The sequence below is a fragment of the Tympanuchus pallidicinctus genome, unplaced genomic scaffold (assembly GCF_026119805.1).
Source record: "Tympanuchus pallidicinctus isolate F22 unplaced genomic scaffold, pur_lepc_1.0 scaffold13, whole genome shotgun sequence".
NCBI classification, from domain to species: domain Eukaryota; kingdom Metazoa; phylum Chordata; class Aves; order Galliformes; family Phasianidae; genus Tympanuchus; species Tympanuchus pallidicinctus.
In genome coordinates this window covers 12,186,746-12,214,194 of record NW_026294648.1, presented here as the reverse complement: position 1 = coordinate 12,214,194, position 27,449 = coordinate 12,186,746, and the positions used below count along the sequence as shown (strand labels likewise).

At 36.4% G+C, this 27,449-nt stretch overlaps 1 protein-coding gene across 3 annotated transcripts in view; it reads right to left on the bottom strand.

The window, feature by feature from the left end:
* PCDH11X (protocadherin 11 X-linked) overlaps positions 1-24,623 on the bottom strand; it is a 389,820-nt gene extending 365,197 nt beyond the window's left edge. For 2 of the 3 annotated variants that reach the window (XM_052673091.1, XM_052673092.1), the window contains exons 1-3: positions 24,043-24,617; positions 10,154-10,201; positions 5,421-7,907 (exon numbers count right to left, since the gene is read on the bottom strand). In XM_052673091.1, the coding sequence (XP_052529051.1) occupies positions 5,421-7,907; positions 10,154-10,201; positions 24,043-24,582 (3,075 nt within the window). In that variant the 5' untranslated portion in view covers positions 24,583-24,617. Of the gene's footprint in view, positions 1-5,420; positions 7,908-10,153; positions 10,202-24,042 lie in introns of all 3 variants that reach the window. The other variant, XM_052673093.1, reaches the window with a different exon arrangement.
* Between the last annotated feature and the right edge of the window lie 2,826 nt (positions 24,624-27,449).

The following is a 27,449-nucleotide window of genomic DNA, read 5'->3' as shown; positions in this document are numbered from 1 at the left end:
GCTATACTGAGGGACATGCTTTAGTGGGGAAATACTGTAGTAGGTAGACAGGTGGACTGGGTTACTTCAGAGGTCTTTTCCAACCTTGGTAATTTGATGATTTTATGATTCTACTTAAAAGCCACATTTAAAATCGTTCTCGTTTTTTTCCTAAAAGACAAGTGAATTTATTTTTTGTTTTTTTATTTTTTTAACTTGTGCTTGGTATTTGTTTTCTACCATGAAGTGCAGAGTATCAATTCCAGACTTCCTTCCCCATATTTTTTCAGTAAAGAACACATCTATGAAATAAAAATTGACTTTTCCTTCCACAAAGAATTCCATAGAGGAAAAACATTTCCTTGACCGGTTTTGCTTTAGTAGTACTACATATCTAATTAACTGCTCACTAACATAAGAGTCTGCAAATTTCACTTATCCTTCAGTAACATCTTTTTCTCCAGATACAAATTTCAGTTCTTACTGAAATGCTCATACACAGAATCATACCAGAATTACCAGCTAAATTACCAGCTAGAAAATTAAGAGAAAATAACAAGAATAGTCAGTTGTAGTAATCACCTCTAAGACAGCTTTTGGGAAGGGTTATACCAACAGCTATTTGTCTGACATTTAGAGTTTCTTGAGTGTAATTTACTCTGTATTTGTCAATGCAAAACACAGCATTACCTATACACCCTTTCACACATCAGAAGCCTATTGATAATTACAGGATACTGGATTAAACTCACTACCCTCACTTATTACCCCAAATTACCTAAATCATGCATCTAAAGATCTGCATATCACATGAGTTTTCAGAGCTTTTTGTTTCAGGAAAGCGCAATATTCTTTTAATTTGCATTCTAAGCACACTGCTCTCATACTGAGTGAAAAACAGTAATGGCATTTCACATTTCAAATCAGAAACAGAAAACCATATGTATCATAACTGTAGGCCTGCGTAAGCAGTTGGTAGTAAGAAAGTAGCCCCCAAAAAGGCAACGCACCATAAATAAGGTCTACTTTCTAATATAAAATTAATGTCTATCTCTGATTACTTTCCAAGAAACAAGTTCACAGTTCAGATCACATTGTTATTTGAAATCTCCATTCATACACACAGGTAAATTCACACATGATAGAATTCTTGCAAATAAATGAATTAATGAAGCTTTACAGTAGTAAATATGAGAAAATCAATCTTCATACCTGTTCATTTCCACCATTTTTTTCTGAAGATGGCATAGTGTACTAACAGTGGAAATGTTAACATATGGATGGGAGTCCAAAGCAGGCATAACCACCACCAAGCACAGAAACAGAGCATGATTATACATTTGTCATTCAAACAGTATGTTTATACATATATTCCAACAGTTCAGAGAATGACTACATATTCCAGCTGTACCAGCTGAAGAAGTGAACTGAAACTAAACCAAGTCCTGCCATCACTGCTTTCATGCAGTCATACCTTTTCACTAACAAAAGGCCAGAAAAAGTGATAATAAAAAAGTTGATGGTACCCTTCCTTAGTCAACAGCTGCTTATTTTAGGATATTTATACTGTTCCTATAGTGTGCAGTACGGTTTTTTCAAATGAACGAATGTCACAAGCAGTATTAACTGAAAGAAAGAGACAAGGAGGAGGAGATGTGAAGTTTTAATCAATCTTTGCAGCAGTAGTTTCTCAGAACCCAGCTGCCAGAGGTAACATTGTATACTATAATTATGAATGTTTTGATTAAATATGTTGATCCCTTGACAGGCATTCGAATTGTCTGAATGTTGTTTGAAACACCTGAGCAAAGATTCCAGATTTTAAAATTTGTGTTACATGTGATATGAATAATGCATTGAAAAAAACAAAAACATCCTTTTCAACTTCCAATGCAAATGAAAAAAAGATTTTTGAAAGTATATATTTCATACAGCCTTCTCTCACTAAGGTGAATGTCAAAAGCAATTGAATTTTTACAAAGCTTGTAGACAGACAAGCTGTAAATGTGTATATGTTTCTCTCCAAAAAAATACATTCTTCTGAAGACAATGAAAGTTACCTTGATTTTATAAACCTTACTTTAAAAAAAAAAAAAAAAAAACAACCCAAACATATAATGAGCAAGAAGCCCCTTCACAGTTTAGCATATGATAGAACCTCCTTAATACATCTATCTACAGCATCCCGAAGGAAAGCACGCTATTCTGAAGGTACCAGTTTACTCTCACTAGTATTAGCACCTAACATGTGACTTCAAAATAATATTAATATCTCTTTCTATTACCCTTTCCCACACAGAAGAATCAGAGAAGCTTACTGTCTCTCCTTGTTTGCATTATATTAGCACCACACGTTTCCCTCTTCAGCTTCCCGCAGTCAACAATCCAATGTGTCCTCAGTTGCTTCTGATTCCCACAAAACTCTGAGCTTTGCTACTCCAGTATTTATTAGCCCACATAGCCCACATAGACATTCTTTGGGCTTTTTAGTAGAAAATCCTTTACATTCTGGATGTCATGGGGAAATTGTTTCCAGAGAGTGGTGAGGTACTGGAACAGGCTGCCCAGAGAGGTTGTGGATGGTCCGTCCCTGAAGGTTTTCAAGGCCAGATTGGATTGGGCCCTGGGCAGCCTGGTCTAGTATTAAATGAGAAGGTTGGTGGCCCTGCATGTGGCAGGGGGGTTGGAGATTCATGATTCTTGTGGTCCCTTCCAACCCTGTGATTCTCGTTTGCAATTTTTTTGAGTACAGCTGTTACAATGACTTCGTCATTTTGTACATCGCTTCTACAAATTTAACATAAGATTATTTTTTTTAAAGACAATTGATATTATTCCGATTTAAAGCTTCAAAAAATCACGTAACTTTTTATCTTTAAATCAGTAATTCAAATGTCTTGCATAGATAAAGCTAAGAGCTATTGAGATGTGAGGCTTGTTAATATCAATAACTAATTCAAAATGAAAATAAATAAACTCACAGCAAGCATAATCTTTAGTTTTCTCCTTCAGAGAGATTTTGGCTTGTAATAGGGAAGTATTACAGTAATGATTGCAGTAGAATAATGTTTTTCAAACTATTTTCTTATTTTCATTTCTTATTTTCATTTCTCAAACTAGCACATCTGCCTTTTTAACTGAAATTATCTCACTTCTCCTTGCTGTCCTGCATTTTCTGAAAATTCAGAGTGCACAACATAAAGGTATCACTAACCAAAAAGATCCCACCTGTCTATAAGGTTGGTGAATTGAGGGCAACATGACATCTGAAAGACTAAGTAGAGTTTCTTTTGTTTCATCTCTTTACTGGCTAAGTGTGACAACTCTAAGACAGTCTGTCCTGAGTGTACCTTCACAGAAGATAAAACTACACAGACTATAATTACACAAAAAAACAGGTTATGAGTAAGACTTGTTTTTACAAAAAATACTGAGATTAAAGAAATATAGTTTGTTTTGCTTATCATAAAACACAATGCTGTAATTACAATCCAACACAAAGGATTAAACTCAAATGGCTTCTCTTGCCCAACTTATGTAAATAAATGCATTAATATTTTATTACTTATTTAAATAAAATGAAATTAAGTAACAGTTAAAGGCAAATGTTGTTTTCCAAATAGTGGAAAGGGCCAGTGTCAGAGAGGAGTTGCAATTTCTCCAATAATGTGGTCACTCTTCTGTATGAAAAAATTAACCTTTTATGCACCGTACTAATACAATTTCTGGTACAGTTGTATCAGGTAATGAGTATATGAAAATAAATAAACAAAATAACAGTTCTATTCTTCTCTCAACGACAGGAAACCCCTGTGAATGACTTTTTACGTATAGTTAAAAGATTTTTTCCAGAAAGACTTCTGTAGAAGAAGTCCATTCTACTTTAAATGTCCCTTCTGATGGAAGAACCAAGTTTATAAAAATCTGGAGTGTCATGAGCTTACCTTCTTTTTTAGTAGAATTGGTGCGTTACAAAGACTGCTTTTGAGCAGACAGTGGAAGAATCTTTTTGGCTTGGAGGAGGTATACTGGAGTCCCTGAACTCAACTGAAAAATCACTTAGATCAGGCCTACTGAGATGCTGAAAACAGCACCACCCACCTCACCATAAGGAAAAATGTAACAGACGAACAAACTAGCAAGAAACTTTTCTAATGCCCAATTTAAATTAACATATTTAAATACCTTTGATACAAAATATTCAAATCTGAAAAAGTACACGTTTTCTACTGCTGTCATAAAAATAAGAAATTCTATTATTTTTTCCTCAACTTAACTGTTAGTGATACTCAAAACTCCATTTTGTAATACACAGCTACATGGGTTACCACAGAAATCTGTGCTGTTAAGAGGGAAAAAATTAAGTAGAACAAGCAGGATATCATGCAGTTTTCATGTACATTTTGTTATCAATGTAGCTCACAAAACAAAGCTCACAGAAAATTTAAAACCTCAACTGAACAAGAAGTCTAACAGACTAAGTCTTGCTGAGGATTTGTTCCCAAAAAATAATATTAAAATGTAACATCAATGATATAATAAGCTCTTCTGAAATATTTAATAATTGATTCTTTTAAAATTTGACTAGAAAACTGTTTTCACTGAAAACATTGTGATATTCTTAAATAAAAACAGACAAGTAGACAAAATTTACTACTTACAAAACCTTCGAAAACATATATAGAAATTATATTTGATTTTCAGTTACTTGCAGCCTTTCTGTAGTGTCCTGTAGATTCTTATCTTATTTTTAATTTTAAGCTAAGAAGTCTTCAGACATTACGCTGTACTGAATTTTTGAGAAGTTAGTATCTGGTTTACCAAGCATAGGAGCAAAAATGTGAGAACAATTATACCAATGCTTCTTATTTTCCTACAGCTTTACCTACTGACATTGCCATTCTACTCAAGTAGTCTGCTACTTTGGAAAATGGCACTGAATCTCTCCGATGAAAATCCTTGCCTGCTTTTAGTGACTTTGAAGTAAAGCTATGCCCAAATGATGGTTGCATTTCCAGGCGCCATTAATATTAAGAACCACTTATGAGGTCCTGTAAAGCTTTATTGTTTTCCACCTGGCCTAGATTGCTTCAACTCTTGAGCACACAATACTACAGAGGACAGTACCATAAACACTCTTTGTTTCACACAGCTGCACAGCGTACAGAGGTAATGCAGGAAGTGCCATACTGCCATCTGCAGTCCAGAATACCCACCAGTGTAATAATTCACAGCTTGATTTCCTTGCAGCATTTTAATTTTTTTCTTAACACTGAAGAATCTCAAATTGTTTACCTTTTTTTTATGCTTCTATCAAACATGACTTTTCGTAACTTTTAATCCTTGTGGAAAAATTTATTTTGCAGTGCTTAGAATTAGAGCTAAATTAATGGAAAAGAAAGAAGCGAAGGAGAAAGAGAGAACCTTAAAATTTCCATTACCTGTCTGGTGTGAATGGGGCCTGGGGTCTTGAAGCCTCCTTGACAGCTGCATTCAGAAACACTGTAAGGATCCGAGCTGCTTGATGAGCACTTGGAGAGTGAATCACAGCCCACCACAAAGGTGTTATCCAGAGGCAGTTCCTGAATGACATGGTGCTTCTTGGGGGGTACAGGAGTCTCAGGTTTAATTTGAAAGGTTGGCTGTGGAGAAGCAGACTTGTAGTGCTTTGCTAAATCTGGGCTATCAGGCTTAAATGTGGTTGGTGTAGTGGCCCAGTTATATTTTCCCATAGTCTGTTCTTCTAGTTCCACAGGAATGTCTAAAGTGCCATTTATGTGCTCATGGCCAGGATCATCAGGCTTAGATTCTTCAATAGTCACAAAATTGAGGAGAAGACTTTTTGGAGAGCGTTTCTTCTTCTTCTTCTTCTTCTTGATCTGCCTATTCTCTTGGTTTGGGGAAACCCACTCACCACTCTGCTTATTTTTCTGGACAACTTTGTGCCTGGGAGTCTGGCGGCACCGTACTAATGCAGTAACAAAAATTACCAGAATAACCGTCATTGTGCCTGCAATAATCGCAATTATGATCTTGACATAATCATTGGTTTGTGGGGTTATCTCACCATCCCCAATGTTCTGGCCAACTGGAGTTTCCATATTCCTGCGCACTAGCTCTTGTATGTAGGAACTATTGGTGACCGTCTCATTCACAAACAAATGCACAAGAGCTATAGTATAAAGAGACTCTGGCTGTCCTAGGTCATTGACTTTTATCACCAGTCTGTGCAAGCCATGATCTGATGTGATTACCTTCTCTTTCAATGTAATATTGCCTGTTAACTGGTCAATTGCAAACAAGCCCCTTGAATTCCCTCCTATAATGCTGTAACGGAGCTCTGCATTCATTCCTGTGTCATTATCAACTGCAAAGACTTTAGTAACAACAGAACCTGGATTGGATGATGTTGGAACCAACTCATATGAATAATTTGATGAAGGAATTACAAAAACAGGCCTGTTGTCATTTACATCAACAACATTGATCGTCACTTTGGCCGTTGAGGAACGCTGCAGTCTTCCTCCATCCACTGCTTTCACCTGAAAAGTGTATGACCCCTGCTGTTCTCTATCAAAAGTAATATTAGGTCTTATTACACCAGTAAGGGGATCGATAATGAAATTATCTCGACCATTTAATATAGACAGAGTGACTGCAGCATTCTCTCCAGAATCAGCATCTGTTACTGTGATAAGCCCTACTGTGCCATACATGGGTAAGTTTTCTGGAACATAGAAATTATATTCATTGTGTGTGAAAGCAGGGCTGTTATCATTCTGGTCCAGGACTGACACTGTCACAGTAGCATTGGTCTGCAAGGGTGGCATCCCATTATCCTTAGCCAGTACAGTGAAGGAGTACCTGTCTTGTTTTTCTCTATCCAGCTTTCTCACTGCTGTCAGAATGCCTGTGCGGCGGTCAAGATTGAAAATAGGGGGTGCATCGGAACCCAGAATATAGCTGATCTCAGCATTGCGCCCACTGTCGGCATCTGTAGCACTTATCTTGGTTAGCTGAGTACCAGGAGCATTGTTTTCAGGGATGGAAAGACCTATGATAGGCTGTGTGAAAACTGGGGCATTGTCATTTTCATCTTTAATTTTGATCAAGAGCATTGCAGATTGGTTTAAGGGAGGTTTACCTGAATCTGAAGCTACTATTTTAATAGCATATTCCCGTGTGGATTCATAATCTAGAAATGTAGCTGTCTCCAGAAGAAACTGATTATCAAACACTGGCTTTAGTCTAAAAGGGACATCATGATCTGTAAAACAAGTAACTTTTCCATTCAGATCAGCGTCCTTGTCCATTACTGTTATCAATGCAATTTTTGTATTAAGTGGAGCTTTCTCAGACAAGAGCACTGTCCCATTCACTGGATTGATGATGTACCTTGTGTCAATTGATGGGACATTGTCATTAATATCTGTGACATTAACAGTCACCGTTGCTCTTGATGGAGTCGAACTGCCATCACTTGCCAAAACAGTTAGTTTGTGTACTGGAGATTCTTCCCTGTCTAGTGGCTCTCTTATGGTGATGAGACCAGTGGCATTATCAATGGCAAACAGCTTTTTGGCCAAGCTGGAGATCTGATTGCTGAAATAGAAGTGGATTTGTGCATTTGAGCCCAGGTCTGCATCAGTGGCATGGAGCTGAGAAACAGAGGTGCCAACTGGAGCATTTTCTGGAATACTAACTTCAATGTCATTCTCTTTAAAGACTGGACGATTATCATTCACATCAGTCACTGTGACTTGCAGGATTGCAGTGCTAGATCTTGGAGGACTTCCACCATCTTCAACTTTAATTTTCATCACATAGGTATCCTTCTGCTCTCTATCCAGGATCTGCTGGACAATCAGTTGAGGCCACTTATCTCCCTCAGGTGTCTCAATTATATCAAGACCAAATACATTCTGACCCTACAAGACACAGAAAGAAGATACTTTAGCATAGTAGTACATTTAAGCAGAGAATCATCTCAATGTTCTGAAATTATCACAAAATATATAAGCATTATGCAGGAATTGACACTTTTATATTTTACTCCTCGTTTGCAATATTTAATTTTGCTCTAAGCCATCCAGGGACCTTAAAAAAAGCTTCAGAACTTACATGGAAATGAACTTATACTTTAGAATAACAGGCTATGAGTATTTGTTTTGTTTTTTTGGGGGGGTAGGTGTACACATTGTGGTTTGTTTGCTGTTTTCTTGGTGCTGTGTTTGCTCTTTAAACCAACTGCTCTCCTCCTAAAGAAAAGAGAAAATCCTTGGACAGATGTGATTTGCTTTCTATACTGTACCAGTGAGTGTGGAGAAGAGCAATGTAGCCAAAGTTCAAAGTGTCCAAATGTAAGGTAATGCATGCACTGAAGGACTTAAAATCTTCAATTTGAAGGAAAACAAGAAAGTTAAAGGGACTGCCTCATGGAATAACTCCGGACATGATCTGAAGAAATACTATATTTATTTGACAAACATGGCTTCCTTCAGAAGCCTTGCGTTGAAAAGAGCATGCTAAAATAAATACAATAAAACAAAACAAATTCTGAGTAAGAATGGACTGTTTTGTTTAAGTGTTTTGCCAATCAGAATTTGACATAAACAAACATTTCTTTCATGGAAAAGAACTATCCATCCCCATTTCAAACATAACTGAGCAACTTGCACAGTATTTGTGACATTATATTGCAACCAGGGGCAGTCTAAAGTGAAGTGGAGCACATTCGGAAACAATAAATAAGAACACAGCTTTTACTTATTCAGTAGAAGACACGAAAATATTAGTTTTAAAAGAAATGTCTTCTCAAACAGCAATTCTACATTTATCTCTCTATTGAGAGAAAGTGTGGGTTTCCTGTTCATCTTCAATCAGCCTAGCAGTTAGTTGTAATAAATTGCATAACTACTAAGAAATAATGAATTATATATGTTTTAATATAGAATTCCAGAAAAAAAAAAAAAAATGTAACAAGCTGGTGGAGGGGGGCGGACATATCAGCTATCTTTTACTTCTTTATTTGTACACAAATTGACAGATGGGCAGTAATTATTCTATCATTGTATCTCACAACTACAACAAAAAATTCTCATAGACTTTCAATAGGTTCAATTATACAAATGAATACACATCTCTGCATTTCTTCAACTATCAAGTCAAAAGCAATTCTTCATTATACCATAAAATTAATAGATTTGATTCTCCATAACTACCAATAAACTAATGGAGAAACAGAAAAGAATGCAAAGAACAATTCCAGGTCAATTATTACCAATTGAGTAATTTTTATGAAAAAAAAAAAAAAAAAAAAAAAAAAAAAAAAAAAAAAAAAAAAAAAGTTACTTAAGAAAATTTCTTGCTGTTCATTAGAGGATCATGCATCTTTTTAAACTACTAAAATAAAGGGATTTTTTTAAATTTTTTTTTTCCTAACTTAATTCACATTGGGATAGAGTTAAACACAGCCATACGCCACCTTTTATCAAACAAATTTTCTGAGAAAGTGCTCCCATTCCAAAATTCCCAAAATGATGACACATTCAAGTAGCGCATTTTGAAGATTCAAATATATAATTCTCTCCCTCATGAGAAAAGAAACTAAGAGTTAAAAAGAGAAACAGGAAAAAAAAAACCTTCAGTGTAAATTTTTTAGTGTTGAAGCAAATGGATCTATCATCAGCAAAAGCTCAGGAAATCAAAATTTCCTACAATAAGATTGGTTTTGGACTGAACCTCAATCATCTCATTATCCCAGTGATCTGAAGGTTTCACCCACGCTAGAGTACTGCTATAAATCTTTAGAAGTGGTATAATAGGTAATTAACTCTTATGTAGTACCTTTCACCATTAAATTAATTTTAGAAATAACCTGTTAGTTTTTTTTCCATGGCTGTATCAGAGAGTGAAAAATAAAATGCTGAATTTTCAATCTAAAAAGACAGTTTAAATGATGTAATCTAACTACTTCAAGCAGAACAAGGTTTCAGAGCCAACATCAACTTTAAGAAGCTCCGAGTTCTGATCACAGTATTATTTACCAGTGGTTTAAGCAACTTGTAACCTTATTGGATTTTCATAACATCCTTTTCAGTTGATTCATGCCTAAGGTAATATTTGAAATGATGAAACTGGTATACTTGCTGAACACTCCTTGCCATATATTTACCTGATCATTTGTAATTGATCCAAATGTCCTTTTCGGAGCTGTTTTGGGCTGTCATGTAAAATAAAAAATTAGAGAGTTTTAAAACAATTGTAACATTTAGGTAAGTTAATAAATACATAATCAATTAAACATAGATATCTAATGTGATAACCCAGAAAAGCCAAAGTATTACAAACACGACTGCATGTAGCAAAGTGTACATAGTACATAGTCTACACCTAACTTGCCTCTAGACATGCACAAGGCACTATTACACTCTCTCATCACAATATGTGATTGAATTCATTAGTTGTTGCCTACATTTGCTTTGTAATGACTGTTTTTTGTTTGTTTGTTTTTGCTCAATGTTCAAATCCACAGTAAAAAAAAAACTTGGAAGTTATACACCAATCTAAACTAAAATCTGTGTAGTCATAAACCTAACATGCTTCACCCATACATAGAAGATAAGGACATGATGTATTACCAACATCTACATAATAATTCACTATTTTTCAGCTTCCAATAACAAAAGTGGCTCTACAAAAGCTGGTCTGAAAGTGACAGACACTTCTACCAAATTACTAATCGTTTCATTTCAACTAAACAAAAACAAAATTCAAAGCCCTTTTCTTTTAGAAACACTCCTTCCAAAAGGAGGAAAGTTAACAGCTGCCAGTAAGGCAATTAGCTAAGTAAGCCTGCCTCTTAACCTTCTCCATAACAATTTTTGAGACATTCACATGCATCCTATTAGACAGGAAGCTGATACAAAACCTGAAGGACAGTTAAAGGGATATTATATTTATGTCTGAGATATGCTATAAATTCCCTGTCCTCCAATACGCACTTTGTACTTCAAGTAAACACTATATCTCTAGATATAAAATGAAGGAAAAAACAGGAGTTGTTAGGCATTAATATATTTAGTAAGATAATTTTTATGTTCACATTACATGTGTGTTAGAATTACAGATTTGCTCCAAAAATCTAAGAACTAAGCGAAAGAAATGACTGTATTTTAGCCATGTAATTCCCGAACACATCACTGTGTTTTTGGACATAACAAGTAACAGCTCTGAACCAGCTCCTAAATCACAACCTCATCTTGTTTGACAGCCAAACAAGACACCTTAGGCTCATAATCCCGCATTTTAGAGCTCTCAGATGAATGCTGACTGGGTGTTGGAGGAGTGTGAATCCGTAATGCCCTCCTATTCACTACCTGCACTATAACCATATCAGTACTCTCAGGCAGAAGGGGATTCAAACTGACAGCCACTTGCATACAAGAAAATAGAAACAACTGAGATATTTCTGAAAATTACCCTAAAGCAGAGATTGCCCAGGATCCTCAGCTTCTAGTACTTTTAGTTCAAATTTATCATGATGGACATTTATAGATTTGGCTCATGACAAGTGGAAAAAATAAAATTAAATAGAAAAAAAAAAACTTTGATAGGACTTGTTAAACAAGTAAGCAACTAAACAAGTACTAAACGTAAGTTAAGGTTCATTGAATTATTTTGTTCTCTGTTATTTTCAAGATAATTTCATTTGAAAAGGTGCTTGATTTCTATAAACAGGTGGTATCTTCATTGCACCAAATCCATAGCCATGCTTCTAGCAGAAAGTTATTTAGCATGAGTAACTTATTTGATCGGAGGCCCATCTAAACTGAAAGTTTGGCTACAAGTGAAACCACTGTATCCTCCTCTTATGTTTATGTTTGAGGACAAAATGTTGATAAAATTTTTCATTTGAATGTCATGATAGACCACTCATCAGGTATCCAAAAATAAAAAAGAAAATAAATGAATAAAATCCGTTGTCTTCCAGATTAATATCAGAAAGCCATTCTTTCACATGGACACATTTTTCCCCAACACTAACACACAGCTTTTTGGGCTTGTCGGTCTGGAACAAATACTGGTAAAATGAAGATGACTGTAAGGCTTTCTCAGGGCCTTCACTCCTTGGAAAGTTTTCTAAAACTCGAAAGAGGAAGTTTATGTGGGAGGTGTAACAACCACTTCCTGCTTTTTAAAGACACGAAGCTGTGCTTTTCAAACAATGAAACTCATCCTTTTTACATTATTCTGAGAAAATAACAGTGGAGCTAGCAAATAGAACTGTAAAAATATATGACGAAACACAAGTGCAAGATGCCCCTTCTCTACATACTGGAAGATAATAAATTACACTGCAATTTCAGATTAATAAATCAGAGACAGCTGCTCAGAAGTAGTAACAGAGTACTGAAAGTTCTTCCACAGAGACTAAATTCTGATACTCATTAAATAGAAATCTGTTGATTATGTTCATCAGGGAATGCTGAGGATAAACCAAAAATGTATTTTTTGGTGCTGGATTTCATCAGAAAGCCAACTTGTCTTCTTCCTCCTCCAGTATTACTGATTCCCATTTGTGTGACTCAGTAGAACAGCAGCAAAAGAAAAAAATGAAAATACTGTGTTACAGTATGGTAGCAATCCCATTTTGAAACCCACCTCTGAAACCCTGTATTATTTGTGTGCACTGAAAATTTCACATTATAAGCCACCATGACTTTTGACAAAGAGTTGTATTCCTAAAAATGCCTTCTCTGCAAGTTGTTTGGAATAAAAAAATCTTTAAAATGTATCTGATACACACATTTACAAGTATTCATACTCAAGATGGTACTACAGACAGAAATTATTATTCTATTTATTTCCTACCTTCAATGCAGTTCAATAAAACTGCACAGAAAGAGAAATAATTTATTATTTTATTACAGCAATACAAAGACTTCTATCAACTGCATGTATGAACATGTAAGCAAAGTCAAAGATACTGAAAAGAAGACAAAACTCTCTAAAAAGACAGAATAACATCTAGGATTGAGTCAATTATTTCACAGAAATGTGAAGGACCACTCACTACAACAAAGTCATTTTCAGTTGTTATAAGGATTGGATTAGTATCTCAAAATCTTAAGGTCACACAATAAAACTAGTTGCTCAATATGTCATGCATTCTACCTACAGATTTTTTATTCTACTTCCACCCTCAATTAACATTACTGTTACTGTAAGAAGAGGCACACATGGACATATACGAAAACCCCACTGTAAACTGGGAAATTAAATGAAATCAGTTTTGAAATTCAGTACTATGGCTTTTAACAAATCAGCAAAACCTAGTCTAATTTACCAAAAGCAAGAATGATAGCTGGAATGCAGAGCTTCCATGATAGTTAAGCAGCATTAAAGTTATTCCTTATTATGCTCTTAAGCACGATCTGATTAGTTTTAACAGCTGCCCAGCAGGAAAAGCCAATTCCACAGCAATATACATATCAACGTACTTCTTTGTATTTAGTTTTCACTCATTTCAGGGGCAGGTACACACTGCACTACAGTTAGAGCTGGCACCTTTTGATTTGAAAGTGATACGAAATATTCAAAATGAAAACAATGTCAGAAAATCCTGATAATCACAATATAACTTAATACCTTAAAACCTTTTCTGATAAATAAACTTATTCCACTAATACATAACAGGCAGCAAATTGGTTTTGAGGTTCCATGGGAAACGGGATGGAAAGGAAAACTGAAAATACTGATTTGCTTGTACTTTAGAATGTGCTACAACAAATAGTATTTAAAGATGCATAATGGAAATGAGGATAATATTATACAGCTAGGGTTAAAATGAAGTGGAAAACCTCAAAGAGAGTCATATAATATTCCATTCTTAAAATCATAGAACATCTTGACTCAAAAAAAAGAAAAAAGAAAAGAAAATAAAGACAATATGCTTGATAAGGCAGAGAGAAAAAAAATTACAATAATTTGACTTTGGAACATCAGCAATAACCATGGCAATAATACACATCACATTAATAGAGACAGCAATTATAGCACAGTGTGATAAAAATGTATTTCAACACTGACAGCTGATGATTCAGAATTTTTTCCTTTCACCAATGTTTCTTTTTTGTTTCCTTAAAATTGTCTGAAATGCTCTTTGCTACACGTCCCAGCATCAAAAGCTCTACAGGACTTCAGTGTTCAGACCCATTATATTTCTGGGCTAGGGAATATAAATTACCATACTAATGCAGTCAAGTGCCACAATCTACAGTTGACAGTGGATTTAAAAGTATTCTTTGATATTTATAAGTTTATAATTTTGGACTTAGCATTTTTCTTCCCTGTGTTTCCTCCTGAAAAGAAGAAAAACATTCATTCTGTGTATTTAGAGTAAAAACTACAGGAATTATTTAATTCTCTATCACTATCAATCAAATATCTGAAAGCTAAAACAAAAAATCACGAACATTATAATTGTATAAGCTTCTTTAATATTTGAATTATCTAATTAATAACATCTAAATCTAGGAGAAACTGTAATTCCCTCTACCATATTCAAAACATATCTTAAAAACAGGAAATCTTTATCACCCCAAAAACAGAGCTTATGGAAAAATGATTTGGGGCAAGAGAAAAAACTCACAGGTGTACAGAAAACATCTAACCATGAAGTAACTCAGAATTTTTAATAATAGATTTGGAATATTACTAGGATTCATATGAACCCCATTGGGAAAATAATTCAAGCTTTCTCAAGACAGATACCCAAATTTTGAGGAAACTTTTTATTGCTGCATCCACAATAAATAAAAGGAGCAGAAAATAATATTAACAATGTTATTCTGAAAATAAAATTAGAATGGATTGAGAACTTGCAAATTCCTTGCAGCAATACAAGCGTGATTAGTCACTTCCCATCAAAATTTGTGAGAACAATTTTTAACTCGGTCAAAAAATAATGGTATTCAAGTGAAATTGTTCCTGATGGAGACAGCTGTTGCTTGCTTTAGTAATAAGGTTCTTATTTAGCAACAATGAGTTTAGTCACAAACATCTGAAGTATGAAAAATACAAAAAAAAAAAAAAAAAAAAAAAAAAACGCTGCTGGATACACTGGTGAAGAGTAACACATCAAACAGAAAATCAAAGTTAGTATCACCATCTCAATCTAGAACACTTTAGACTTTTAGATAATAGTAGAGACTATGGGTATAGTATGTCCTAAGTGCACTGTTTGCAACCTTCCAGAATAAAAGATGTTCAAAATATAAATTCCTAGATATAAATATATTGCCTAAGCCGCAGCCACTTCCTCTTCTACACACAAGAAGTTCCCTGAATCATAGAATCCTCAAAGATGGAAAGAACCTCTGAAAGACATCAAGTCCAACTCCCCTACAATGAACAGAGACACCACAGCTAGATTAGGTTGCCCAGCCTCGCCTTGGAAGTCTCCAGGGATGGGGCATCAATCACATCTCTGATGTAACCTGTTCCAGTGCCTCACCACTCCCACTGTAAAAGATTTTTCCCTTCTGTCCAATCTAAATCTACCCTCTTCGAGCATGAAACCATTTCTCCATGCTTTATCACCACAAATTCTGCTAAAGAGTTGTCCCCCTTACCTTCCTGTAGCTCCCCTTTAGATACTCAAAGGCTGCTATCTTGGAGCCTTCTCTCAGCCTCAGCTCTCTCAGCCCGTCTTTGTAGGAGAGGTGTTCCATTCCATGGACCACTTTTGTGGCCCTTCTCTGGATGTTTATCTGGGCTCACTGCTCATGTCTGTGTAGATGGCATCCTATTCCTCTGGTGTGTCAACTGAATCCAATAGCTTGAGGTCATCAATAAACCTGATGAGGGAGCACTTGACCCCAATGTTGATGTCACTGATTAAGATATTAAAGAGTATTGGCCCCAGCACCGACCCTCGTGAGACATCACTTGTCAATGATCTCCATCCAGACATTGAGCCACTGACCATCACTCTCTGGACTCAATCCTGCATCCATTCACTGAACAGTCCACTCATCAAATCCATGTTTCCAATCAATAGCTGTTCCCTTGTCCACTGATGCAGTAACACCATCATAGAAGGCCACTAGGTTGGTCAAATAGAATTTGCCCTTAATGAAGCCACGCTAGCTCTCCTGTATCACCTCCCTGTCTTCCATGTGCCTTAGCATGGCTTCCAGGAGGATCTGTTCCATGCTCTTCCCCAGCACAGAGGTGAAACTGACAGGTCAGTAGTTCCCACCGTCACCCTTTTTACCTTTTTAAAAAATGGGTTGATAGCAGGACAAGGGGAAAGAGTTTTAAGTTGAAAGAGGGAAGATTTAGATTGGATATCAGGGGGAAGTTCTTCACAGAGAGAGTGGTGAGGTGCTGGAATGGGCTGCCCAGGGAGACTGTGGATGCCCTGTCCTGGAGGTGTGCAAGGCCAGGTTGGATGGGGCCCTGGGCAGCTTGGTCTTGTATTAAATGTGGAGGCTGGCAGCCCTGCCAGCAGCACAGTATTTAGAGCTTGATGATCCTTCAGATCCCTTCTGACCCAAGCCATTCTATGATTCGTCACTTACACTGAGAGGGACCCTATTCCCTCCTGCCATACCAAATGTATGAGGGCTGTGTGGCAAGCAGTTATCAGGGAAGACTGAGGCAAAAAAAGTTAAGTACCTCAGCCTTCTTCTTGTCTCTTGTTACCAGTCTGCCTCTGTCTCTTATTAGGAGGAATATGTCCTCCTGGACTTTCCTTTTCTGGTTGAAGTACTCATACAAGCCTTTCTTGTTCTTTCTGGCATCCCTAGCCAAGTACAGTTCAAGTTGGGCCTTGGCTTTCCTGACCTCATCCCTACAAAACCTCGCAGCCTCCTTACACTCTTCTCATGGTGCTTGTCCCTGTTTCCACTGTCTGTGCATTTTCTTCTTGCCCTTCAGTTTGACCAACAGGTTCCAGTTCAGCCACACTTGTTTCTTGCCTTCCTTTCCTGACTTGCTATACCCAGGGATGCAGAGCTCTTACACCCTGAAAAAAGTCTCCTTAAAGATCTGTCAGCTCCACACACGCTTGCTCATTAGAACTGTCTCCCAGGGTGTTCTGTTAACTAACCCCCTGAAAACCTGGAAGTTAGCTTTCCTGAAGTTTGACTTCCTAATTTTACTGTTCAGTCATCACATGCTCCTCTGGAAGGAGGTAACTTGTAACAGAAGAGGTAACTTGTTACACATATTTCTCAGCTAGCAGATCTGAGGATAGACAATAACTGGAAACCTGCAGGCCACACCTGATCCCTTGAATGGCTGCAAAAATCAAGGCATGTCCTGCTACCTAAAGGTCTATTTCACTAGAAATGTAGATTCAGTAGCTCCAAAATAAGATAGAAAGCTATCAACTAAACTTTACAACTGCTTAATACATTGTACCTGGAGTAGTGTTTATCTGTTTAAGGAATTATTAGTAAACATTTTTTGTTGTTGTTTCTACTTCTAAGTGATTTACCATTGAGAAAATTACAAATAATTCTTAAATTGTCAGTTTGCCCGTACAAGTGAAAGTGAGGTTTTTATTCAATGTCTTTTGGAAGAGCTTAACAAAGTGTTTATCCCTAAGTGTGTTTCCTGTGCAGTTGGATTCAAAGGACTATGTAAGGATATCCCAAGTCAGTTATGCTCAGAAAGCATCACCACATCTGTGTTAACATACTGATCTGTCTGGACATCAGCAAATGATAATATTCACATAAGATGGATGAACTGAAGATCTCCATTTGACAGATTTGTGCCTTCTAGCTTGAGTCTATCATCTTGCCCACACAGAGACATGCTAAGTTATATATTATTGTTTCATGACAGCTAGTGTGAAAATCAGAGCCTTGAATGCAAAAAGATACACCAACTTGTCCCTCACCCTAACTCACTGAACTTACTGTGCCTGGAAGCAAGACTTTCTCCTCCAGTCTTCAGTCAACCCCTGAAAGGGATGTCAGGATAATGGAACCTGACAGTTTTACAGTAATGATGCCATAAACCACCCTAAAGGAGCCTTGTATCAACCAACAAGAAACAATTACCTTGACTCTTGACTCACTGGATTCAAACTACCATCGGTCATTAGCAGAGTTCTATCTACTTAGAGATAATAATTCACAACTATAAGAATGTAAATCAGATTATTTTCCCCCTTAAAAATAAATCAGTGACTATTTAAAAAAAAAGTTCATAGATGACCACTTACCTGCCAAGATCTCTCTGAACAAATTACTATTGAGCAATATTTGTATTCTACCACAAACCTTTTCAGAATGAAATATACTTTAATACTTCATATAATAAGAAAAATTGACAAATTGAGGGTTTTGTAGGAAGGCAAACGTTGAATTATATAATAAAATAGTGACAATACGGTTTTGATGGAAAGTTGAAGTTAAAATATTTTGAAGAAAGAGAGCTATATAGAGGGAAGACAACAAATCTATTATTGTGTGAAATTTACTTACATAGCTGAAGTTAAGCAATGGGAAAACAGCGAGAATAAAAATACGTTTTGCTAGATTTCCAAGAGTAAGGACAAACAGGAAGGATAAGAATTCTATCTATTTATAATACAAATTCCTCCAATCTTCCTATGATTATTAATAGAAAATAAGATCAAATGAAAGTTATTTCTCCCTTTCATATATTTGAAGAGGAGCTTTTTGAGACTTTAGGATGTCACTTAACAATCTTAAACATGCCTCAAGTTTCCACATCTCATTTTATAGCTAACGTCAGCTCATGCCATGTCATCCACCCACTCAAAACTTTTCACCTAAGCTGAAAGCTGCATAAACTCTCTATTCTGTTTGAACTATTTCTCATTATTTCAGAATATTTTATATCTCGTAAGGAAACTTACCAGGAAAACTCAGCACAATTTGTGTTAAAGTGTACGAGAATTGCTCCAAAAGTAATACCTCTGGTTTTATTATGTTGGCCCATGATGCCAGAGGAGGGTGTTGGATGGCAGTAGAGGTTGAGTCTTCCAGGCCATATTCAGGCTACGCAAAAGATGCCAGCAGAGGGGCAGTCTGACAGAATGGCATCTGACGTGGATCAGTGTATGAAGTACAGGTAAAACCGAATTCATCTATACAGAAGTAATTGCCCCCATTGACATTCATTGATACCTGCTGAATATTTATGAAGACCAAACAGTGGATGTGAGCATCCACATCACAGTGGATGGAAAGTTTCAGCAGCAGAAAAAGCTACATGAAAGATAAGCCACATTCCAGACAGCCAAGCACAACTCTCACAACACAAAATGAAGAGCATTTTGATCAACTCATCCACATGAATCAACTACTGGCACTAATAGAGTTTTATAGCAAGACTTTTATATTAAAAGGTGTTATTGTGCTCTTTATATCTGTTGTAGTTTCTATGGAAATAAAAAGGAGGCATTACTTCTAGGACTTACACGGCTTTACAATGGTAACAACCTATGTGGACTAAATGAAGCTACACTGTAACATCAAAGAAATACATAGATCCATAGCTGCAACAGAGAAAGCGCAAGATGTTTCAATTTTGACCTATTCCTTATAAGTACTGCAGACTTCAAAAGAATTACTCTGCATCCTTTAAAATACAGACCCAGTGTCCTAGCAAACCTTTCTCTGCTGAAGGGCAGCTAAAAGTTACCTTAGAAAGGCAACACATCCAACTCTCCATATTTATTAAATTACAGGCACTAGAGGGTGACTTCAGAGCTTGGCAGGAGTGCACCTCTAGAGCAAAAAATTTCCTAAATATACTTTAGAGCCCCCTAAATCTATTATCTTTCCCACCTTTGCTGGCACGTGAAGTAAGAGAGAAAACAAAGCAGTGTTCCGCAAATACACGAAGTATAATGCATAAGAGCTATTACAGTGATAATGGAAGTTAACTTGTCCTGCAATGTTACACTTAATAAAGTCCCTATGTTAACTCAATTAAGGGACTGTGAAGTAAGAAAAACAAATCAGCACAAAGACAGGAGGTTTAAGCAGCTGATGATTGGGTCAATGCAGACATTCTGGTGAACACCTATGCTGAGATCTTTCCAAGTGGATGAGCATCCACAGGCTCTGTTTGTGTCACCATGCAACTTGTTTGCAGGGTGCTTCCTTCCCTTCTGTCTAATGTACTCAACTACTAAGATCATACTGGTATCACACTAAAAAGCAAGCAGGTCATAGGGAATTTCCATTTTCCCACCTTCAGCATCAGTCTTTATGCTATCAAATTTGTAATTCTGTCTATGATATCATTTTCAATACTGATTTCATAAACCTAACTATTCCATTCTAATTTAACTGCAAATCTAGTCACACTCTGTAATTTTAACTGCCTTCCTTGCTTTCATTTTACATAAAATATATCTTCTTACATTCCCAATTTTCACAGACAAGCAGTGATGTTAGTTACTTGATCCCAAACTCCTGCAAGGCTCAGAAAAGAAACTAGTTTCAAGAGAAATCTAGAAATCTGATGAAGATTTGTAATCTCCATCTTCCATAAGTCAAGGAATTGATAAATTGTATCAGAAAGCAGGGAAAAGCTTAGACTGAAAGACACTGCAAGAGATGATTTACAGTACCAAGAGGTAACTCTCCCCATCAGAGGCAAGACTGACGTGTTGTGAGACTGAGTAAGAATCTATTTTGTCAGATTACAGATGCATGAACTGACAGCTACAAAGAGATTATTATATAAATCTAGAAGGAATCCACCAGCTGCTTCTGATGATAGGTAAATACAAGAATAATATTCTGACAAGTAAGAGTAATGGAACTATAGCAGTAACACCAACCTAATTTCCCCCAAACTGACACAGATTAAACAAGCAACAAACTATCAGAACAAAGGATTAGCTCACATTAGAAAATGCTCTGCTCCTGTAAGAGCAGAGCTCTGCTTTCACTCTAGTCCATTGCTAATTGCATGTTGTAAATACGCACCGTGTAGTTTATGTGGTTGTGCTGGTTGACAAGAAATGCTAACAAGTCAATAATAGGATTTAATTTAAGTAGGCACAGATATGAATCCATTTGGAAGAACAAAGCTGACTCTCCACAACAGTGTTCTGAGATCCTGTTTAAAAAACTGCTCTGAAACAGCTCTCATTTTTAACAGTCAAGAGAATAATAAAATGCTTCATGTGGCAATCCTCAAAGCTAAAGCACAGGCCTGTGTAAATTCCAAGTCTACTGATCAGGTTATACTAAATATTAGCTTGCCTTGAACTCAAACATGTGCTGTAATCAACAACAGCATGCATGCATTTTTAACACACTGATGGTATTACTAGACACAATGCATAAACATTTTATATACATTTGTGAGCAGCCTGACCACCCGAAGAAGCAAAGACCCGTGGACCATGTAGTTGCTCAAGGAGGCAACCACGTGATGCAAGAAGAATAAAATATGCACTGTCAACTCCCACTTTATGCTCAACTAAGACAAAAATCACTGCTTTCTTATCTGGCCATTTCCCTCCCTGAACTGCTTCACCATCTGTCGTAGCTTTCTTCTCCATCACCTCCTACTATCAATGTTATGCCATCCTTCCTCCCTCTCTAGACTTAAGGCAGTTGTTCACTGTAAATAATTTTCTTTTTTAAATTATTTTTAATTAAGTTCACCCTCCCTTGCCTTGTCCACAGTAAACACTACAGAGCATCTGCTATTTGAACACTTCATGTTATCCTATCCACAGTTTGGGCACTGCAGTAGAGCATCATGAACATTTATAGCTCTGTGCACAATTTCTTTGGCTAACAGCAAGGTGTACTGCATGACTGTTTCCTGAAATCTTCTTTATTGTGGCAAAAAAGAAAGCTTCATGCATTGTTAGAATATCACTATTTTTAGGTCATTCAGTATTTGCAAACTTCAACTCGAATAACTTGGTCAGTTCCTAGAACTATCACACTGTTATCACATCTTCAAAAATGTTGCAACTGCTTTTCTAAATAACAAAACAATTCAAAAGGAATCCTACAGACCATATTTGAGTTTTCTTACAAACACTGAGATGAAAACTAAAAACACTGTTTTCCTTAGAACTGTCCTCCATATGACTCCTGAGTAGGACAGGAACAAATGCGGAGGTTATCAACAACTGTTATTTTCTCAGAGTTCACAGTTTTCAGACAGTATATCGTTCAATCACAGACACCTGGAAAGGTCTGAGGTTCTCATACCATGAATCAGTTACAAAAAAAAGTCTCCTTCTATTCAGATGTTTTGAGAAAATGCAGGATGGAAAAAATATGCAAATGCTAATTTGAGTGGTAATTTACATTGTACAAAACTGTGAGCGTTCCATTAGACAAATCAAACCCTGTGTTACAAAACTTGCTAGTAAGTCTGAACCCAAAACAAAAGAATAACATTTTAAGATGTTCTGTTTTCTTTTTAGAAAGAAGTAGGAGTTTCAAATAAAGTGAGTCACCTAATTAAATGACTTTGTAATTCATTAATGATCTGTTTTGCACAAAAACTGAATACAACAATTAAATGCAACCTTTATCCCATACAGGAAATACTGTAACATTTGATTATTTGAAATAAAGTACAGAGTTGCCGAAAATGTGCTAACGACCTCTAAGCTACACAGATGAGTTTGTAGTTAACAGCTTGGTGTCTTTAGAAAATTGTTATGTCAGAAATCTCTTTACCTTTTCTGAGAAATAGGCCTGGCTCTGTACAGACAGCAGAGTATTTTAGCTAAAATTTTTTACAAGTGAAATGCAACTAAAGAGATTTCCCTTCATTGAACAGCTTGTTAATTTGCCATTACTTTCTCTAAAGTATGTAGCAACATATTCACTCTGTTGCTGCATGCATATTAAAGCTTCAGCTTTTGTGCTTCCGTGAAGTGACATGATGTGCATATCTAATCACCTCCCACCTCCACGCTCACTGCCCTGCCTTCACATCCACTGCTTACCCCAAATCCCCACAACACTGTTACATTACCCCTGCTAAATTCATTCTGTGCATTTGTATATGCTCACATTTCTGTATGCTGCTTAAATAGTGAAGGAAAATATCAACACATCAGAAGACATTAGTAACTTCACAGCGTACTCCCAGCAAGAGGCACAGAGTAATGTATGAGATGCATTTTGGAAGAAAATGCAAGCAACACCATTTTGTGTTCATTCTCCCTCCTAACACTGTTAACCCATGGAAAAAAATTCTCATGCACCTCTTCCCTTCCCCATTCATCTCCCTTATCTTCCACAGTGAACGATGGATCTTTGTTTACATGCTCTGTCCTGCCTACTCAACAGCGTCTTTCATTTCTACCACTTCCTTCTCCTTCTTTTTTGATCACTTTTGATACTAACACTGTAAAAACTACCAGGAATTGAGTAGAACAATACAGTGATGCTACTATTCCATACAATGTCTGTCTGATGAAAACTGTTTTGGCGATATACAGATACTTTCCAAGCTATGTGAAATCTCTGTCTTATTTAAAGACAGTAAAACCATAACTCGAAAATTACCTGATAAGAAAGCACACAAGAGAAAAATGTAATTAAAGCATAGACAGAACAGCTATTACAGAACAGAATAGTCTGTCTTACTATTTCATGGCTTCTCTATAACAGAGCACATTACTTAATCTCCTGGGCTAAGCACTACTGCTCAAATATAAGTCATGCAACAGGGAGGCACAAACCCACTGCAACATATTGTTATATTATTATATTGGTGGAGATGAGAGCACATCCTTGATGGTGCAAGAAGATTATCAGCCAAAGCTGTACAAATAATTTGAATGTCAGTGGACTGTTAAGGAAGACATGCGTGTTTCAGTTACACAGGCACACACACACAAGCAGCTTTCTCCAAGAAGATGAACTACAATGCTCTCAGGTGTATAGGATAAGATTTGAAAAGCTATCTGCAGTGTACCACTACCACAATTCACAGTTTCATATTTCTAATGATTTGATGAGAACTGACAATAGTTACGGGTCAGCAAAGACAAACAACAACACATTAGAAGAAACTCACCTTAAGTAGTTCATAATGCTGAATACCATTCACACCAATGTCTGGATCAATGGCAGATGGAACAGAATATCGGGAATTAATCGCTGTGTTTTCAGGGATAGAGATGTTAATAACTGTAGATGGGAAGAGGGGGGCATTGTCATTTATATCCTCTATTAGGAATCTGATCTTGACCAGTCTGAAGACTTCATCAGGCAAAACAGCAACCTCCACCTCATAAAAGCAGCGATTCTCACTAAAGATGCCAGAGCACAGCTTCTCTCGGTCTATGCGGTTTGCAGTTGTAAATATCTCACCAGTGTTCTCTTCCACTCGTACTAGTGGTACATCCCCAGTCTTATACACAAGCTTGAACTGTAGTGGCGAGGAAAGGGGGACATCTGGATTCAGTGTTAGATTAAGATCCTTGAGCAAATTGCCAATGAGGACATTTTCAGGCAGTTCTTCCCGCACTGTGTAGTTCTTCTCCTGTGCTCCAGATTGAAATACAATACAGGCTAATAAGACTGCCAAGAGGTAGGTTCCAGAAAGCAAGTCCATTTCCAAATTGACTAATGAAGGTTCATGCAGAACACCAGTAGCTGGAAAAAAAGTAAAAGAGAAAAAATTTTAAGAATATACAGAATATTGTGGTTTGTGAGTAGTGAAGGCATGAAAGGACTGCCTTTCCCACAGCAAACAAGCTGCAGTGATTGAAAAGCCATCTAATAAAATGGTATTTGACTCAACAGTCCTTCAGAAAACTCGTAAAATATCTTGCGTGTATTTTTACTTACAACTACTTACTTAACTTGAGGAAAGAATCCTGGAACTGAACCAGAGTTAACAAGCACAAATAACAACAAAGACAAATAATTATTTCTATATCCAGCTTCAGATTTTTCTTTCTTTTTGAAGAAAATCCTTTCCCTTGAACCCCCTGCCATCTGTCCTCAATTTTTGTCTCCAATAAAAGTATATGCAAGGAATTTGGAAGCAACCATCTGCTGGGAGCTTTTTATACCTTCTGCTTTGAGGTGGGAAACTAAGAACATGCGTTTACCTTGCCTCCCAGTTTTGGGCTGACAAAGTTATATATTTGTTGACCAAATTTATTTGCTCTTGTTTTTAATAAAGGAACTTAAACTAGCAAGAAAAACTAGCAGATAGTGCAGAGTTCTTCAGGCTAAAGACTTTCCAGCAAACAAATCGTAATACAGCACTCTCCAAGGAGAGAAGCTTTGATTTGGTCTTTGAAAAATAAACTGCTACTCAATTCAGTCAAATTTATGTTTGTTACCAAAACTCATGACAAGAGTGGACAAATTCCAACATAAAATAAGGAGAAGAGCAAAACACTGAAACTTTTCAATCTAGCACTAAAGCTAAAACATTTTTCCTAGCAGCAAGCATAAACTTGTAGCGGTCTCAGCCATCCAATAGCTCACCATGCCAGCAAGCAATCTCTACCTCGGACTCTTGCCATTAATCTCCAATACAGTGGGATGTATTGTCCTTTCTTTGATTAAAAAAAAAGAGAGAGAGAGAGAGAGAGAGACTGTGCAGGAAGGATTTCCCCTCTGAATTTAATGTATCTTCTGGAGAATCAATTGAAAGAAATTTAATGTAACTCTAAATCTGGTGAAGTCTACTTATACATCAGCAAAGCACTCTGAGACACCAACACCTTTAAAGTGAAACACAGGTTTGATTAGGGTTGAGTAAAAGAACATTATGTACTTTACATTCTAATTTCTGAATAACCATGTTTTCTCCTTTCAAGATCATTAGCAACTGAACTAAATTTACTGGACTGAAGAATGGAATGACTTATAGGCATATACAGATAAATACCTTCAGCTGACAACATTTAGAGAAAAACACTGTTTAGTTCCATGCATAGAATATGCTGCTTTGCCTAATCCTTACACCAATCTGCCTTCACAGAATGAAGGATAATCTTGAACACTATTTAAGTAAGATAACTTTCAAGAGTTCTGTCTGAATTTATTTTCGTAGTTAATGAAATTTCAGATCCTACCAGCTCAGTGTCTTTTTCAAATATAGCTTTATTTGCCTATTTATATCATTTTCACTGCTTAGGTTAAAACCATTAACTTTTTCCCTCTCTTTTCTGATGTTATTCTCTACTTTCCCTGTCATAATACAAAGTGATTTACAACTGTGGGTCAAGCTGCATTGGTTTAAGGAATTCCTGAAGCCAGTATTTATCTTCACCCTTTAGTTACTGCCTTTCAGCAGTATCACTTCCAAAGCAATTTAAATTAAAACATTTGACTTGGCAGTGAAACAGATTAGGAACACAAATTTAATTATTCCATTTCAACTCTGCAACCTGCTTTTCAGTGGGATTAAGTAGCAGATAAAGAAAGCAACTTCTAACATTCCAAGGTGTTATCTTTCTACATCAACATGATTTAACTGCAAAGCATTTTCTGGCTTTGTGATTACACGTAAGGAGCAACACGTAAGAAAAATCCAATTCTGCAAGTCCTCACTTATGAAAAAAGTCATTACCAACAAGAGTTATTCAATTAACCTGAACAAGATTACAGACATGGGTGAAAACTGGATATGCAATTTACGTGGCACAGGTACTGCATTACCTGCAGTATTCAGTAGTTCAACATCAGGCATAACACAACACTAAAAACGTATTCAAGAAAGAAGAAACAACATACTATAAACAGCCATTCTATAAATCCATTACAATATTGCTCATTTACATAAGCAGATACTGGTTATCATTGACAGTAACGCTACGGTAGCAGCATGAATTTAATGAAAGAATTGTGGTGAAACTGCACAAATATACCAAGCTAGTTAAAACAGTTCTAAGCTACGTTTGCTGTATTTGTCCCCAGCTCTCTAACAAACATCACACCTGCTAACGGAATTGCACACGTATACTCGAGCTGCAAAAGGACCTTGTTTCAGAAATCTACTTTTTGGCACACATGATTGTTTAAAAAAGAAATAAATTTACTTTGTTTTCACACAAAACAACAACAAAAACCTGTATGGGATACTGAGTTACAGATATGGAGCTGCAAGAGACTGTAATATGTAAGTAGGTTAGTCAGGAAACTGTGAAGTGGAACTTCCACTCCTTACATTACAACGTATATTTTTCCCCACTGTATTTTAGGATACAAATGTTGAATCGTGCCATTAAAGCTATTTTTGTTTTGGAAGAAATATAGTAAAACACTGAAACAGGAGAGCACTATTACTGTAACCATGACATAAATAGTAATGTCACTGTGTTTGTTATTCCCATACATTTTCCTGAGAAACAAAATGGTAAAGACATGAAGTACACAATGTTAAAGAGTTAAAACTCCTAGAAAACAAAACAAAACAAAACCCGCCTGGCCTTAAGACACGAATATATACACACACACATA